Source organism: Haliaeetus albicilla, chromosome 19 (assembly GCF_947461875.1).
Source record: "Haliaeetus albicilla chromosome 19, bHalAlb1.1, whole genome shotgun sequence".
In the NCBI taxonomy this organism is placed as follows: Eukaryota; Metazoa; Chordata; class Aves; order Accipitriformes; family Accipitridae; genus Haliaeetus; species Haliaeetus albicilla.
Window position 1 is genome coordinate 5,306,751 of NC_091501.1, and position 18,042 is coordinate 5,324,792.

General features: G+C 38.5%; 1 protein-coding gene across 1 annotated transcript in view; it reads right to left on the reverse strand.

Moving 5' to 3' along the window:
• The window catches only part of POLR3B (RNA polymerase III subunit B), a 79,846-nt gene that overhangs the window by 22,702 nt on the left and 39,102 nt on the right, over positions 1–18,042 (reverse strand). Inside the window, exons 19-23 of the mRNA XM_069807401.1 lie at positions 15,669–15,796; positions 8,550–8,759; positions 6,533–6,691; positions 4,976–5,093; positions 3,184–3,326 (exon numbers count right to left, since the gene is read on the reverse strand). Coding sequence (XP_069663502.1) covers positions 3,184–3,326; positions 4,976–5,093; positions 6,533–6,691; positions 8,550–8,759; positions 15,669–15,796 — 758 coding nt within the window. The remainder of the gene's footprint in view (positions 1–3,183; positions 3,327–4,975; positions 5,094–6,532; positions 6,692–8,549; positions 8,760–15,668; positions 15,797–18,042) is intronic.

Genomic DNA, 18,042 nt, shown 5'->3' on the forward strand with positions numbered 1-18,042 from the left:
CTCTGCTCCCTAAAGCCATACTGCAGCCTGCCTGACACAATCCTGTTTCCTTCTGTCATTCTTCCACTTCCACCTTTTCTCCTCTGATGGTCCGAGATTTGTGGAGCACACTTTTCTTGATTTTTGGAGAGGTATGAAAAATCAGTTCCATTTAAATCCTGTTCAACTAACTATTTCAACAGGTGCACATCAATAGCCCAAACTAGGAGAAAAATCTTACCTGCTTAAATTTTTCATGCAAATGCCTGAGCATCTTGTTTAATATAATTTGTAGGCTTTTTTTTTTTTTTAATTCTGGTTAAGAAAATTTGTCCTGCACAGTACTGATTGTATTGTTACATAGTTATTTGCAGCTAAAATGCCACATGCCACTTATAAGGAGAAAGGACTACTTATTCTATACTCAAAATACATTAAGAAATGGACTTTGCTCTACAAGTGGTCATAGGCTTAAAAGTACTGCACATCTTCATGGTGTATGAGATTAAAAAATTATTTGAAAGAGACTCTACACAAAATCTTCCTGAAGGAGAATCTTCCTGGAGCAAAGGAAGGAATAGGGCAGTTGAACCGTTCCAACTGCTCAACTCTTTCTCTTTGCCTCTGAAGCTAAAGATCTTTCCCCTCACTTACCAGAACTATCCTATGGCTGTAGTGCAAGAACTAGACTGGATTTTAAAAGAAAGTCAAGAATGTACTGTTGCTTCTTTACTTTTTTGAAGCCTTCAACAGGTACTGGTTTCCAAATTACTTGGGGACTCGGTGAGAATTGCTTTCTATTTTTAGATCAAAAGCCATCTTGAAAATACAATCAGGAAAAATATTTCAATGCTTATCAGAAGAGTTTCTGTTAATGACAGCAGAAACAATGGAGGGATTTCTTTAGAATACAGAGTTTCAAGAACCAATTTTATGGGTCTATGGAAAGACACTGTGGAAATAAGGGTGATCTTGGAGAGCTGGATGTACTGAGAAAGCCTGCATTGACTGTAGTCCATAGAAAACACACAGGAACTTGAGGCAACATCTGATAACAGCTGACATTATGATCAAGTACTGCCTCTTGCACCCATTTCACCTCTATTGATTGATAGGTTTGCTCTAGGTAGATGTCCTGATCACCAAACCTGGAGGCTACAGAAATGAGGATTACTGTGGTTAGCTCTGCATGTCACAACAGGGGATGCAGTCTTTTACTTCAGTTATGCAAGGCCACCTCATTGCCACTGATGCTTATGTACTTCCATAGCCCCAGAAGGTCACAAAGGACCTCAAGTTTGACTTCAGGCTACACATGTCAGTAAAGAAGTAAACAGTGGTATGGAGCATTATAAAAATGACTTCGTACTTGTGCCTGGGGTCCACCTGTAAGCAACTGCTCTTCATACCTCTTCCAATCACACAGGCACTGAATACACTGGAGATGATTCTGTTTAAACTTCATTTAAGAGAGCTCTAGAGCTGGATACTGATGTGTGCTGGTGACATTTGTTGCAGTTTCATCTCTTTTCACTGGCTCAGATCTACATGTGGATGTTGTGTAAGTACCAGCTCCCTGCTGACTGACTCCAGGGCATATCTGCCCACAGAGTTCTCTGGTTCTTCTCCAAGGTCAAACCCAACATTATGCTACGAGTAGAGTGGGACCACATCACAAAATGTTGAAATGGACGCTTTCAGGGAGCTACTCCTAACAAAAAGCACTCTCTCTTCCACGTGTCTTCTGACAAAGAGAACACTGCTCACAAAAGGCCAGTTTGTTTGCAGGACATCCTTTAGCTAGTATTGTAATTTGATGTACTACTGCAAAGTTCACTGACTACAACTAGTTTTAAGTATTAGTGTTTCAAATCTAAACAGCGTCCTCTGTTATTTCCTCAGTTCCCTCCCTCTGCCCTCCACACAGACGTAGTGGATACTTGTGTTACAGATATAATAGGCTGGTGTGCTTTACACTCGATGCTCGGTTCCAGTTCCTCAGAAATCAAAGCAATGGAGTAAGAATTTTTTTGCTTCAGTAGTTATTAAGATGTATCACATTTGCCCAGTAACAGGAAAGGAGTGTATGTGCTGCAATGGAAAGGATTTGATAACAGCAACTTCTTTGCCTCCCCACCACATCTGACAAGAGACCGAGCAATGTTCTCAAACCAAAATAAGACGTAAAAATATAACAAGATTACAACATTCAGGTAGTAGGTTTAGCACAGCACATAGAGTAAGGCAGGAGGTCATGCTGAAAGTACTAATAATCTAGATTTTCCAAGTGTACAGAGAGATGAAAACGTGTCAAAACTTATCCCACATTGAGACCAATGGAACCAAACCATGATTTTAAGTCAGTTACAGTCAGACTGTTTTCAGTCACTTCTTTCTTAACACCCCTCCCACACCTCCCAGCCTTTTGAGATTCAGAGAGGATGGTCTGAGTCACGTTTTTTTGCCATTAAGGTCAAAGGGAGTCCACTGCTTTTTTCAACAGATATGGAAACAGGCTCCTGATTTTCATCTTACTATTAACATTAACACTAGAGAGCTACTTGCCACCACACAGCTTCCTAGTAGGTACCCATTTTCAATTCTCGATTTGAAGATCTAGAGGTGCCCCAGATCATGTCCCAGGTGTATTCTCAAAAACATTTTCCCCTTCTTTCCAGACTCTGCTGGTGTACTCCTAGTTGCATTCCTATTTGCTTCCCTTTTACACCATGGCTTTGAGCTGTCTATCTGCAGTCTTGTATTCAGAGCAATATGTCTGCAGAGATGACTTGCAGACATCCCATTCCGTCCCTGGTCTTTTCTGTCCATTCAGAATAGGCCCTTTCACTCTTTCCTCCAATCTCTCTCTTGATAACCCACTGACAAACCTGTCACCTAAAACCAAATTCACACTTGGAAAAAAACCCCAACCAAATCTCAAAACCCTGTTCTTGCTTAAAATGGGCAACTATAGTATTTTCCAGATTCATAAGTCAACAGAGAGTTGTGTTTGCCAGTTCCTCTCCTCAGTTCCAGAAACATCATTGCTAAATTAGGTGAAGTTAACCAAAAAAAGAGATATGGTCTTCTACCACTGCATTCATAAAAGATCTGAACCAATCAATGGAAACATGCATGATGATACTATGTATGTATAGTAGGCATACCCAGCCTGTGTTTATTTTTATCAAATGTGTAGCTTACCTTTCTGCCCATGACGACTGCTAAATTTATCACCAATTTCTGGACGTCTAGTTTGCCTCAACAACATTTTTATCAAGAAAGCATCCTCTGCATTTGATGAAATCATTACTTTTTCAATATAAGAATCAGTCGCACCTTTGTAGCTAGTACAAGAAGACAAAACATGAGTTTTACATCTATGAACCAAACATAAGTTACAAACAAGTATCTGTGTATTGGTAAGCTTCTGGCCAAACTATAGTCTTCACGGAACTTATATATGGGAGGCCAATGGAGCAAAGATTATATATATAAAAAGTTCCAAAGTACGGTATGTTTCTGGAAAAGAAAAGGCTTAAGAGATACAATAGGAAAAAAAGGGAGAATTAAGCTGAACTTTCAAAGAACAAGGTGTATTTTTTGTCACGTGGGCTCTTCTTCATGGAAAAAAGCTTCCTAGTATAGTGCAAATTTCTGGATCTTCAGTTAAACAAACAAAAGCCAAATAGAGAGTTATAGTTGAAGAAGGGAGTTTAAGGCATATACCATGAGTACTTAAGAACAAAATTAAGGCATAATATCCCGACTGAAACTATGCATCATGTGCAGGTGTGGAAATGAACCAAGGGCAGAACATAGTATGAGGCACATACAGAGATGAACTCTAGAGTCCAAGATGCAGGGATTATGGAAGGAGAGGAAAAAGATAGGCATGACAGAGCAGGAAGGAAATTATTCTGGTATCAGCTTTTTCATATGTATTGCAGAATAAGGGTAGAGGAGATTTTAATACCTTATGTAGGAGCTGAGATGGTCAAACTATGACACCTAAACTGGGAGCACTGGATCCATGCCTCTATCTGGCAGAATTACTTCTTTGCTCTTGATAATTACACTGTTGCCTCACTTCTCTATTAATATCTTGCAGGAGTAAACCTAGAGCTTTCTATTGGTTATGAAACACACAGAAGTGCAGCAAAGCTAATTCTGCCTTTCTGATCTGGGTACCAATTGCTTGCCTTGCTCTCTAATTTACCAAACTGTCAAGGCTATTCCTGACAAAACAGTGAAAAACCCTTTATTCTTTCTTTCCCTCTTTCTTTATTTTTACATTTAATGCAAAATTTTCACCTCACACGTCAGAAGCCCTCTCCTGTTCTTTCAGGACAAGGACAAGAGTTCAGAAAAACTCTTACTGACTGTCCTTTCCCATTCACTGGTGCCTTGGTAAAGGACGTCTAACTAGAGTGGCCAGAATGAGCTGACTGTCAGCCTCTGAGACAGGAAGGTCTCCATCTCCTGGCCTTCTGCCTGGCAAAGTGAAGACTGAGCACCAGTCAGCATTGGCCATTTTCTGTGGGAGCTGGTATGGAGAAGATGTGCCCCCTCACTAAGTACACACATGTTCTCTGCCCTCTCACTCATCCTGCTTTTCTCCTGTTTCTCCATCTCTTCATCCATGAGCGACTCCTCTCCCCTCTACCACTGTCTTAGCTCTCTCCTCAGTTTCTCCTGGGAATCTACTCAGTGATTCCTCTCTATATGTACATCTTCAGGAGGGTTCCTCCCTCTCTTTGCAATTCCAGCCTTTCAGAATCTAGGTGTCAGAATCTAACTTATTAGTGATTAACTGGCTAGGCACTTGTGAAAATAAGCTAGGCTCTGAAAAATCCTGTGAAAAATCAAGACCTAGGGAACTAGGTCTATTTTGCAGAGGGAAGTTTATTCCTTTGACTTTTCTAGAATTGAATATTTTCTCAGATACCTTTCCTCCATGTACCTTCCCCAACTATAAAGTTATGATGCAACATACGTTACTGGCACATCTTTGTACTGTGGCTGCTGAGGCACACTACTTCCTTCCAGAGGTGTCTGGGTCACAGTTGGCATAGATTTGTTCACAAGGACTTGCTTATTTTCTACTTTTTCACCTACAAAGAACAAGAAAAAAAAGCACCATGAAAACTTATCTGGCTACCTATGTTAGAAATACATTTTAAGCTTTAAAAAAAGGTAATCTGGAAGACAAACCAGAAGGAACATGTCCAGGAAGCATGCCATGTTATTTTATTAAATATTGCATGGTAAGGGAATCATTAAACTGGCTTTTTTTTGGTAAACCAAAACAGAACAGCTTGCATGCTGGGTGCACTATGGGAATAGCTGTTCAACATACTCTGGGTCTAAAGAATACACAAAAGTATCTGAAGTCATCTGCTGTAAGTATGGAGAAAATTAACAAGCAACACTGTAACTGACAAATTTTAGAAATGCACACCTAAATTCGGGACATCGCATTATTCCCACAATGATTTGTGCAAGACTACTTTCAGCCTCTCTTTGCAATTACTTTTTCCTATTGCTTCTGGTCTCACACATCAGCTATTTTCCCCCCCATTTCCTTATCCTGCTCTTCACACAGAAAACCAGATCAGTAGCATGCCCAATGATACTAGTGCACATCAAGTACCTGCCTCCCACCTCCTCCACAAAATTACACTGAACTTCACCCTATGTCTCTTCTGTCCACATGAACTATTTCAGAGAGTATTTACCTACACGCTGAGAACAGCCCTCATCTCTCAGATAGGATAGTGCTATCTATCCTAATACTTCAGAAGATTCTTGCCCTTTTTTTTTAATTAACTTTGAAAGCTCCATTGTGATGTGTTAAAGAGCAAAAGTGACCCAACTGTGTTGCTCTAATGGAATTAAGTTTAGTGCCTTCTACAGCACCTTTCTTATTAGATCTCAGCAGATCTATTAAGCTGTTTCCTAACTGAAGGATGACAGTATGGAAGGATTCTTTCTCAAACTTATTTCCATTGGAAAGTTACACACCTGTCCTCATAACTAAATGTAGTTGTGTTTAGCTTCTTATGGCCCTCCAAACATATTTCTAAAGTGTTAAAAACACAAGGTTTTACTTCCTCAAAAAACTGCATTAACTGACAGCATGCTAGGAGGTTTTGACACAAAATCAAAATAGTAAGGAATCTATCCTTAAAAAACAACAACGACAGAACATATGAGACACAAACAGTAAAAAAATTAAGTATTAAAAGTTTGCCAGTTTGGGGATGTAAGAATACAAGTTCTAATACTTCAATAGATACACACTGTTAAAGACTCACTCTTCTACTTAAATATAAAGCTTCCTTTTCTCATGCACAAAAAAATCCTCAACGACTGGTACCACACTGCTTTCAGAAACTAACATTTTTAAATTTTCCATACAATACTATCACCTTCAAGGAAAAAAACATGATTACACTAAGTATAAAACAAGGTGCACAAGAAATATTAACAGAACATTAATTTCTACCTCAGATTATGAGCATTCCATGACTGAACACGTAGTTTGACATACCTGGAGAGCAGATACCATCAGCATCTAAAATTTCATGGCGCCAGATTGGTTTACGGGTAGCTGCATCCAACATCGGACCCATAACTTTATCAAATGTCTGGTTTGTGTAACGCTTCAGTGTACACTTGGCGTTCTTGTATACAAGACACCTTCCAAAACCTAAAATGTAACACAAACTCATCTTCCTAGGCATTCAAAGATTCTTTATAACACATTATCAGAACAAAACAAGAATGCTGATCCACCTCCTGAGCTACATTTTATTAGTTACATTATTCATTATCTTGAATATGCATAACATTGTACATGGATACCTAGTAACTCACAATTTATAAAATCAGATCATGCATGCTACTTTTTTTAGACATTGGACAACGGTCCAATTCTGAAGTTGTGCTAATCTCCTTCTATACCTCTGCACACACGCACACGCATCATTTCTCTTACCTTTGGCGGTCCACAGGGAGATACAACATAGGAGAAGAGACTGTAACAGGATGAGCACAGCACCTCTTCCTTTCGGAAGTTCTAAGAAACCTGAACTTTTACTCATGTTTGTGGTTGACACAAGCTAGCCTACCAGGAAAGTACTGACTGTTTCATATAATCACCCCATTACTCACTTTTTTCCCAGCTGAAAGAATTCTGAATTGCATATATTATTATAAAACAGGTTTGGTTTGGGTTTTAGATGAGAAAAGTAGCCTCTCCAGAATTTCTCTCCAAGCACAGCAACTAGCCACAATACTAAACTCTTTTGTCACATTAGAATTAGAGACAGCCAAGAGCAAGGCTTTCTAATAATCCTACGTTATTTTAGTTCATTTGAAAGATGGTTGCAGCCACATACAGTACATCTATATCTTTAGATTATGTCAAGTAAGTCCTGACAAGCACCACAGCTCTCCCGGTAAATGTTACCAGTCTACCAGAAAAGAAAACATTCAGTTTTAAATCATGCCTGTTGTTGTTTTAGAAAAGGAGGCATAAATTAAATGCGGCAGACATTAATGCCAAAGATACATGTCTAGGAATACTATTATTGCTGCCTAGCAACTAGGAGGAAGGGAGTGGGGGGGGGGCGGGAATAAAGTGATGGAAGAATCTGATTTTGGCCACCCGAAACTAAAACCAATTTGATCACACTGCACTATGTCTTCTCTCAAGGGAACTTATTTAGAAAAGAGAAAGAAGAGAGACTAAGTTTTCAGGCAACTCTCCTCCAACCCCCAGCAGCATTAACATAAAGCACTGAAGAATTATGGAGAGAGCGAGACAGGCTAGACTGGCACAAACATAGGTTTCACTTGGTTACATTCTATTTGGTACTTATGTACTTTTCCTTAAAATACACTGCACCGAATTTTTTTTTTTTTTTAAGGAGGTCGGTCATTAGTTTATCTCTGAATAAACACTAAATTATTTTGCTTTAGACAATACTATTATTTTCTCTCAGAAAGTAGGCAATACTGCTATTGCTCCCTCAGAGCATCAAAAGTTCACAATGACACAAATTGCCACACGTTCCATTCCTTTCCCAAATACATTCAGAAGTCTAATTTAATCTATTGCTTTTGTTACTGGTGAAAATAATGAGACCCCTCTAACAGTAACAAACAAAGGTTCAGGTAACCATCTCAAAAGCAAGCCCAACGGAACAGATTATCTAATACGTTACGCTTTTTGTAAATTAAATGTTTTCAAAAAGGGACCATTTACACTTTCTTATTTGAGGTCAAAAGTTAGCCATTTTTTCTTATAATATCCATACGCAGAAGTTTATTTACATGTTGGCAACTTCACCACACTATTGGAAGCATGGAATTACCATCACTATTCATGCAGAAAACAAACAAAAGCATTCAAAGCAGTTTTGGAATTCGATTTCTTAATTAGAGATGTACTGTTCATAACTGCAATAACAGTTATTATAGGACAACACCACGACACAGTAAGTTTATTAAAACATTTATTAGAACACACACTAGAGAAGTGGGAAAAAATTGATGGTTCTTACCTCTATCCAAAGAGGCCTTGTTCAAGACAAGAGCATCTTCAATATCATAACCACTGTAGCTCATCACAGCAACTGTGGCATTCTGTCCAGCAGGCAGTTTCTCAAAATCTATCAGTTCAATTGTTTTTGTTTTTACCATTGGCTTTTGCGGATAGGCTAGAAGATACATAAGAGTATCTATCCTGTTTCTTTGATTGTATCCAATAGTACCTGTGTGTAAAAGAAAAACAAAAGTGTGTGAACATTAGTGAGTTTCCTAGGATGTTTTGGCTAAAAAATTACCAAAATGCAAATTAACTAAAACCACAAACTGAGGAATTTCATCTAATAATAGAAACTCTTCAAGAAAAGAAGGGGGGAAAAAAAAAAATCTTATAAGACAACGAACCAAAGCAATTTCACATTATTATACTTAAATAAAGATGTAAGTGGCTTCTTAATTTAAGCTTCCAGAAAGAATTATTTATTTTTTCTTAAACACAGAAAACCTAAGCATCAAGACAAAAAGAACAACAACAAAAGAAATCAAAGTCAGGTCCTATATAACTGAATGCAAAAAAGATTTCTTTTTAATCATGACACTGAATAAAACTGCAAGTATGAAGTTTGCTTTTATTGTTCTAATAGCCATAGGGGTTTTTTTTGGAAAGCTGAACTTGTGTTCCATAGACCTAATGCAAAATTTCATGAGGATCAATAGAAAGACTCCCATTGAGTTCAAGAGGAACTGTGGATCAAGCTCTGTGTCTTCCACATCATATTTCCTTCCTTTTCTGGGCAATAATTAGTTCAACAGCAGCCTGTGTTAGAATGTCACAAAGCATGAACAAAGCATACAGTTAGCAGCAGCCAAGACTGATTTACTTTCTGAAATTAGAGGCGTCATTGCTAGAAAGACTACAGTAGAAGTTCACTCACAATATATTTGTCTTTTTACATGAAATTAATTTTAAATTTACGGTTCAGAATTCAATCCTTTGTATAGACCTCCCAGCTTGAGACTGAAATTTTTGGCCCTGTCCCATCAGACTGCCAAAGTGTCTTCTGAAATCTGAGGAAAAAATAATTAACACCCAGCAGGGAAACATAAACCGTTGTGTAGCAGAACAAAAGTTAAGGCAATCGTATGTTATTAGAGTTTGCTGCACCAGGACTATGCTATGTCTCTAAGCAATTAAGAAATTATAGTCTGAAAAGTTAAAGTTTTAAGTGCTAAATATTCTGCAGTACTTGTGCTTAGGAGGTAAGTCTTTCAAAAACTTTCCATTTTCTCCTGCAATTTCAGAGTCTAGCTGCTTTCAAGGAAAGGTTAAAATAGCCAGTGTATAATGAAGACTTCACACAGCTAGAATATAGTACAGCTAACACAAATCTGCCCTTAGAGGAGGCCAACTTCACGTTTTAGATGCATCTACTTGCAATTTCCAAATGCCTGCATTTAAATAAAATGTCTAGAAAATCAAATATCTAAAACCAGGCAGCATCATGGGCATTTCCAAAGACCTATCCTGTCCTTGGCACTAAGCTCTCTCTCCTAAACCACCACAGGTCTACCCTTCCCAAGGACGAGAACAGGGAGATAGTTCAACAGATACTATCTGAAAATAACAGTTATAGCCGGCTCTTACATGCCTGGACTTTCCTTGGTTCTAGAAAGTGGATTTGAAGCAAAGGGCGCAGCATTTTCAAACATTGAGGAGGATTTGGTAGAGTTAACAGGCTTTACTTGTCTCTTGCTTTTGAACAGTTGCTTTTCTGTCTGTTTCTTGGAGAAGGGAATTAATCATCCCTGAGCACTATCTTCTGTCTCCAGTAAGTAGCAAGCTGGTAGGGCGTGGATTCATCAACACTGAAGACCTTCCTCATCACCGCCCGTAAGGCCAAGCATCTGAAGGCCCTGTTACTTCTGATATTTTCTTAGCCTAAGTATTAGGCTTCCAAATAAAAAACTTAAAGAGTTTTAGACCATTTTTTCCCTCTGCACCTAGAATGAATAATCTGTGTGTTTTCAGGATAGGTTGTCTGCTGTAGAGCTCATCTTTAACGTTTCATGGATAAGTGCATTTTCCTGTCGTTGAGAGAAATCTTCTCCTGAGTAAGCCACACCAACTTTCACTTTTGAAATGCCTGCAATTTTCTTCTCCTCCGAGATGCTTATATGCTGTACCTGCTATGGTTCACTGGTTGGGGATGCTAAAATGGGATGAAGTCTGGAGCACCTGATCATAGCTAAACTTGTCCTTTATAGCCCAGTAACAATCTGTTTAGGTCCCCTATGTATCAAGGATTACAGATGACACTTTTACTTATTTCAGGTAATGCAAATTATTTCTCTCTCAGATGCTTCACATATTTCAAAGTTGGCATTTTTATCAGAGGTTCAGATGAGCCTAACGGAACTGTTACTGTTTGTATCAGACCAGGAGCCATCAGCAACTGACATTACTGAGATTTTGAGCCTCCATAATAAACTGTATTCAGGCAATTCTTCAGGAATGGTGAAGAATATGATACAGCTTGAATACTGTATCATATCAAGTGGAAAACATATACAGATATATCAACAATGGATATCCTAGCAGGCAAGAAACTGGTTAGAGAACGATTCAAGAGCACAAGTGAAATAAATTAGCCAAAAAGCATATCATATATCAGCAATATTTGCCCTAATTGCTACGATTTAATGGTTATACAAATAATGCCTTCTTTAGACTGGTCTAACAAACCACAGCCTTAAACCACAATCTGCTTATTAAAATTAAGAAGCAGCTCTCTTCTTCTGAGGACTGGTGTGTTGGGATGAGACCTCTGTGTGGGTGTTGAAATGAAGGAAGTCACTAGCTTTATTTCTGTTTTCTCTCTGAAAGAACAGAGCCCTTGTTTGCTTCAGCCAAACAGCCAAGCAAAAGTAAAGTATAATTAAAGTTCACCATAACAAACCCTGCTCACAATGACCCACATTTATAATTATCCCAACAGCAAGAACCAATTTTTTTCATTGGTAATTAGCCCTGTTTAAAGCAAAACACACAAGGTTGACCTGGATACAACAAAGATCATTTTCTTGTTTTTCTCAGTGCACGTGTGCATTTTTTCCTTTTTTCCATTTCCTGACAAGTTCTTTTTTCTTTTAAAGTATCATTTGATCATTCTTCAGTGTGAAGTAATCACTATAAAAATGCTATCTATTGATATTTAGCATAAATGGGATATTGTTATTCTGATCCAGAAAGTTTTGAGAACTCACCAGAACAAACAGCCAGCTAAATGAAGTGTTTATCCAATTCTCTGGTATATTACTTACAGTAACATTAAACTGTACAATCAAAATTAATCTACTGAAGATATGAGCCAAAAGCTATTATTGCACATGCCAAGAAAAGAATTGCTGTACTTCTGTATTTCTCCTGATATCACCATGGATTTTCTACTATTCTGTCCTTTCATATGAGCACAAACCAACAGAGAAGGCAGTACAGTTTTTAAACACTGCACTGAACCTTGTGGAGGGGGCTCCAACTCAGCTCAGAGAGATTGCCACAGTACATGTATTAAGTGATCTGGATGTTCAGCATTTGAAATATTCTTTTCCCTGTAGAAAGATTAAGAAGTCAGTTAAAAGATACTGGTAAACTGGGGGAAGCAGTCTGGCTCATTTCTGCCTCAGCACTTCTGTGCCTGCTACCAGGGAGAGAAGGGCTGGCTAAAAGAGACCGTGTCACAGAGCATAAACGCTGCTCCGCCAAGAGCAGTGGCAGAACTGAGCCCAGGCCACAAAGCACCCAGGTCCAGCTGTGATGACCAGCAATAGCCGCTTTTGCTTTGACGTTTGTTTTGATTCCCTGCCAATAGGCTAGCCATACAAAATTTGGGAGCACTTTTAGCTCTCAGCCCACCAACAAGCCTTTCACAACTGTCAAAAACCAACAACCCCCAGCATTTGGTTCCTTGAAGCACATTTGTCTTTTCAACTCAATTTTAACACATTCAACTGGTTATAGCACAAGGCAAAGCAGTATATAAAGGGCTTTGCTACTTCACAGAAACAAAGCAGAACGTCCGTGATACAGTAAGAGGGTTTTTTTTGTAATATCAAAGAAGTTGCTTCAACGTAAACCTCTGCAACAAAACTCTCACCCACCTACCACCCGCCCCTCAAATACTTTCTGCTCTTTCACAGGTTAAAGTAATAATTAACACCCAAACCCTCCTTTCCTTACTTCAAGACTTGCGTTATGACATTTGGGTTGAAACTGCATTGCACAGTTGGGCTGTGAGAGCGTACAGCTTGCTTTGTGTACCCACACTGCCACTTTCACAGATGCGCATGTACACGTGCGATATGGTGGATTACTGGCAGGAAAATTGTATGTTTTCATTTCTTACATTAGGCTTTTATACAACACTTCACGGTCAGAGGTACGGTGTGTAAAACTGATTCTCTATGTCTTAATGGAACTGAAAAGCTCCATTTAAAATTATTTCTCTAATTGTAGGAGCCTTTGATCCTCTTAAACGTTAATTTAGCAATACATGGAATGCAAACAGTGCAGACTCTTGTATTTTAATCTTAAATACTTCTCAGATTTTAAGCTACAACTGTTAACTTTGCACTGAAACGTCAACGTTCAACTGAGGTCCTTGTAGCTGCTGTTGTATTTGCCATCTAATCATAACTTCCCCACAGTGTTACAGTTCAACCTGGAACATATGGTAAATTATCTATGCCAAAACAGAGGGACTTCATTTCAATTTAATTTCACTGAAATCCAGTTTGGTCACTAAGCGCAGCCCTAGTCCTCCAACAAGATGTCTCATTCTGCCCATGAAAGGGACGTATTTTTCAGGACATTTAATGTTATCCTGCAGAAACATTAATATTTTAATACCTAACACTTGTCAGGGATACTGGATTACAGACCCCATTGCAAGCTTTGATGTCCACCCTCCGTTTACTTTTGCTTTCACACCTTTCCCCAGCTTGATATTGCTCAAAAAAGAGCAAAGACTGTCCAAAGCTGCCGGCACAGCCCTGTGACGTGGTCAGAGGGGGTCAGTGTGGAGTGGCACAAGGCTCTCCTTTCCCAGTCTGAGCCCCGGGGCTCCCTCCTTGCCCCCAGGACTTGACAGTGGAGGGAGTGACACAGTGGACTTGGACATGAGACTTTCCACATGGCAATGTTGGACCAGGAGCTGCTCTGCAATTTCAGGATGGGGAAAGAAAGCAAGAAGGGTGGATGGTTAGTTCAAGGTGGGGGTTTGAAGCACTACATATCACATCTCTTCATAAATACAAACAGAAAAAAGTATGTGTAATGTTTCAGGAATATCCTCTAGGTCTCATTTGGTCAATACGTGCAGAGAAAAATCTTTTCTGCCCCTACATATTGCCACTTACGGTGGCTTTTTTTTAAGCAGTTATTACAAAAAGCTTCAGGTGTTTGCAGATACTACAGCCAAGGCAAAATATAGCTCAGATCATGTGCCAACTTTTAAAATGTACTTTTATCTAGCTGCTTATTCTTTGAGTCAGGTGTTTTGTCATAACAAACCGAAACAAAGGCTTTTTTTATTGCTCAAGATATTCAATGGCTTTTGTGTTCCTAGCGTCAGCAGGAACGTCAGAGGATTGTATCCAAGGAGCTAAATGTGCAAGACCTAGGGTCAAAGCAGCTGAATACACCAACCTCAGAAAACACAGACAATGAATTGCAAATGACACTCAAAACAAAACGAGAAAAAAACCTTCACACAGAAAACTACAAAAGAACTCCACAGATACTGAATTGGCTTTCTGTACACACTGATCCTGCTTAACTGTGTGTGGTAACTAACCAAACCTTCTGAGACTAATAGTCATAAAATAGAGACTCAGGGGTGGGGGAAGGATAATGGGATGGGGGAGAACTGTAAGGAAAAGATTGCATCGCTCCTTTTTTTTTTTTTTTTTTTAATTTAAAGGGAGGACATGCATCTGTTGCTATTTTCTGCTGTTTTGGTGCACTGAACATGACAGTTCAGCGCAAGGCAGTTACTTTGCTATCAATTCTGCTGGAGAAGTCTCACAAAAGGTGCAGTGTTTCAGTTTTGAACACACAGCACAAAACAAATGGTTTAGTAAACCTAACAGAAGTGGTAGTTTTTTATGACGCAGAGTTGTTCTACTGTAGCTCTCAACTTGCAAGCAAGCCATCGATACAAGACATAAAACTGGCACATACAGCACAAGTCTGAATACAGCTGTCTGAATTGATGTACTACTGGTCAGGTTCTTCTTGGGACTCACTCTGGCTTTATCACAGGCCATATGACTTGGATGCTTTAATGCTAGTTTAGCTGTGTATTAAAAGAAGGATTAGAACGTACCTAGTGTCAATTACCCACAACAGCAAATTTACAAAATGGTTGTTTTTTAATGACCACCTATCGCATTTGTAAAAAGAATCATTAAGTGCTCAGGAAATTAATTTTATTTCAGTCATTTTGCTGAGAGGCCATTACTTGCCTTCTTCATCCAAAACAGAAAAAGCCCAAAATCTAAACTATGGCTGTGGGAAGTGTTCAAGTAACTAAGCACTCTGTTTCACATTTTGATTCCTCTTATTCTCTAATGTCAATGTAACTATTTATTTATTTATTTTCAGGACACCTACTCAACTATTCAGGGAAATTCTCCTCTCTGTGCTCTGTGTCTCTTTGTGAGAACTCTTTCTAACTCTTTTTGTCTGGAAAGCCACAGCACATCATAGCATAAAGAGAAAAAAAAAACCCAACACTGCCAATCCTGCAGCTACACTGGAAACCTGAAAGTCATGACAATTATCAAAAAAAACCAATAAAAAAGCAATAGTGCCCCAGTTTCTCCAATTTTTCTTTTAAGTATTAAGACCTGCAGATATGGTCTCCATTAAGTGAAACTGACTGGTATTTTTTTCCTTTTAATTTTTCCAACTTGCAGAGGTAAATTCTTTCTTCCTCAAAGCTAAAGAAGTGCTCATTTCCTCTTCCTAGCAAAGCTTTTACGTGAACTAGGAAAGAAAGAATTTCTCTGTTTTGTCACTTCTCTACATAGCTTCAAAAACTACGTAACACTCCAAAAAGGAATAAAAAAAGTCTTACCCATTGCTTGTTTCCCCATGGCACACTGGTAAGTGTTTCTTGGGGACTGGTTGTGGTGAGGATATGGAATCAGCCCAGCACAGACACCAAGAAGCGTGAAAGGCTCAATCTCCAAATGCGTTGTATCTCTTAAAAGAAAGAATACCAATTATAACAGCCTTGTGAACAAACTTCTTAACTAGCATTTATTTAGATTAGTAGTATCTCATAATACTTCAATTCAATTCTGTTCAGAAAAATGTAAGTCAGTAGGACCTCAAAATATGGATTCACTATGGGATTTTTATTTTGTATTTTAAAAAAAAAGCCACACAACTTTCTTTTGGCTTTAAGTGTTTCCACATGAAAAGAAATGAAGGAGAAATAAATGAGGGTTTATGAATTTCCATCATGGAGAAAAAGCCTCCAGATAACAACAACCGGAAGAAGCTCAGCAAGACAATAAAACATCAGTTTATGTAGTAAGATTCAAAATGCCTTAAGGAATGTCTTCTCATGTAGAGAGAGTCTTCCACATCAAATTACCAATGTCAGAGATCTAGAAATCCACTGGGTAGGTGGAGGAAGGAAGAGCAAGACAGATTCAGGTATTGAAAAAAATAAAAGCATAATTTTAGTTTTCCAAGGTCAGTTATATAGTATCAGATAGAGGGAAAACATCTGTGTCCAAACCAGATCCAGTGCCATGGATGATACGGCATAATGAAACACTATTCGAAAAGCTCTGCAAATATGTTGAAAGTGATTATGTTGTTAAAAGGCAATACTGATGAGAAGTAAAAAGACAAGGACAATGAGTAAAGATTGAGAGATAACAAAATTTGTTCTACCTGGCATGAGCTTCAGAGGAGAAAGCCCATGCTCAATAAAGATAATTAAATCATAGTGTGCATTGGGATGCAAGTAGAGTGACTAATAACTAAGGATGGAGTGTACAATAAAGCTTGGCTGGACCAGAGCTGCTTTTAAAAATCAAGATAAGTAACTAGGAAATGGGGAATTTTGAAATAAAGATAATTATAACTAAACCTATCCAGAGCATATCTTTCATAATGTTCTGAAGTTATTACACAGGGCCTGGGTTTAGGCACACATTGCTTCTCCCACACACAACTAAACCCACTGCATTCTGAAAATCCCATCTTTAATGTTTGACTTCTCTTGGAAGTCTTTTGGAAGACTTTTTTTAATTAGTTAAGCAAATTAATGTGATTACTAAACTTTAAGACCTTGCAAAGGAAATGACTGGAAAAATCTTTATTATGACAACACTCAAAAGACAGCAAAGCCTCACAAGCTCAAAAAGGCTGAACAATTACCCACAAGTACATACAGACTGAAGACAAGGACCAGCAGCAACTTACATAAACAATGTATGTACTACTGGAAAAAATGAAATCTGAAAAAAATCTGGAAACCCTGAGAAGCAAGCCTAATGAAATTATCTATCAGTCCCAGAAATCTTTATAAATCACAAATATGCCTGAGCAACCTAAAAATTACCTGCTGGCCAGAGGAGGATAGCCACTATTTTTCTCCACTTGATAAAAAGCAGCTATGTTAATTGAAGCCTGTCCTAAGAAAATACAAATAGTAGAATCCCAATTGCAGTCAAGTAAATACAAAATAGTCTCAAGACCCAGTAGCAAACTTAAAGCACAGACTGCTCCCCCATTCTGTAGAACTTCACAGAACTGCTGATCCTTCTCAAACAATAAAACAAGAGACTTAAGACTTACTGATAGTGAAGTTAGCGAATTTCTTCAGAAGGTACTAGTGCATGGAACTACATATACATTTTCAGATAGGGTATTTAACAAAAGTATTTTTCCATTGAGGTCAATCCTATTTCAACCAAAGAAGATGCAACATATGTGGATCCTAGTATCTCATGAAGTATTCCACAGTGCTAATGAGAGACCTTCAGACTTTACAGACCAGTTCAATTTCTGCAAGTCAAAATGCCGCTGGCAGAAATGGGCCCAAGAAAGGAAGGGAACCTCTTGAGTTTGAAAATCAGAGTTACAAATGGGTAAGGAAGAAATTGAACGCATTAAATAGAGTCAAATCCTCCAAAGAAAAAAACCCTAATTGGATTGGAAAGGTAAAGAGAGAATACTGTAGCTAAAAGAAGCCTACATTACAAAAGCAGGAATGTTAATGGGATGCTTCACAATAGTGGATTGTATCAGTTGTATTACCAGAACAAGTTGTACCAACATGGTCGCACCATTTAAAATGCAAGTTGATCAGCTGGGGGAAGGGGGTACACAATTCAGGACGTAGGGAGTATCATTACTAAACACAAGGAGCAATGTGCTCACACAGTGCAAGCTCAGATACCTACGGCACTATTAGCTACAAGTATTGAAGC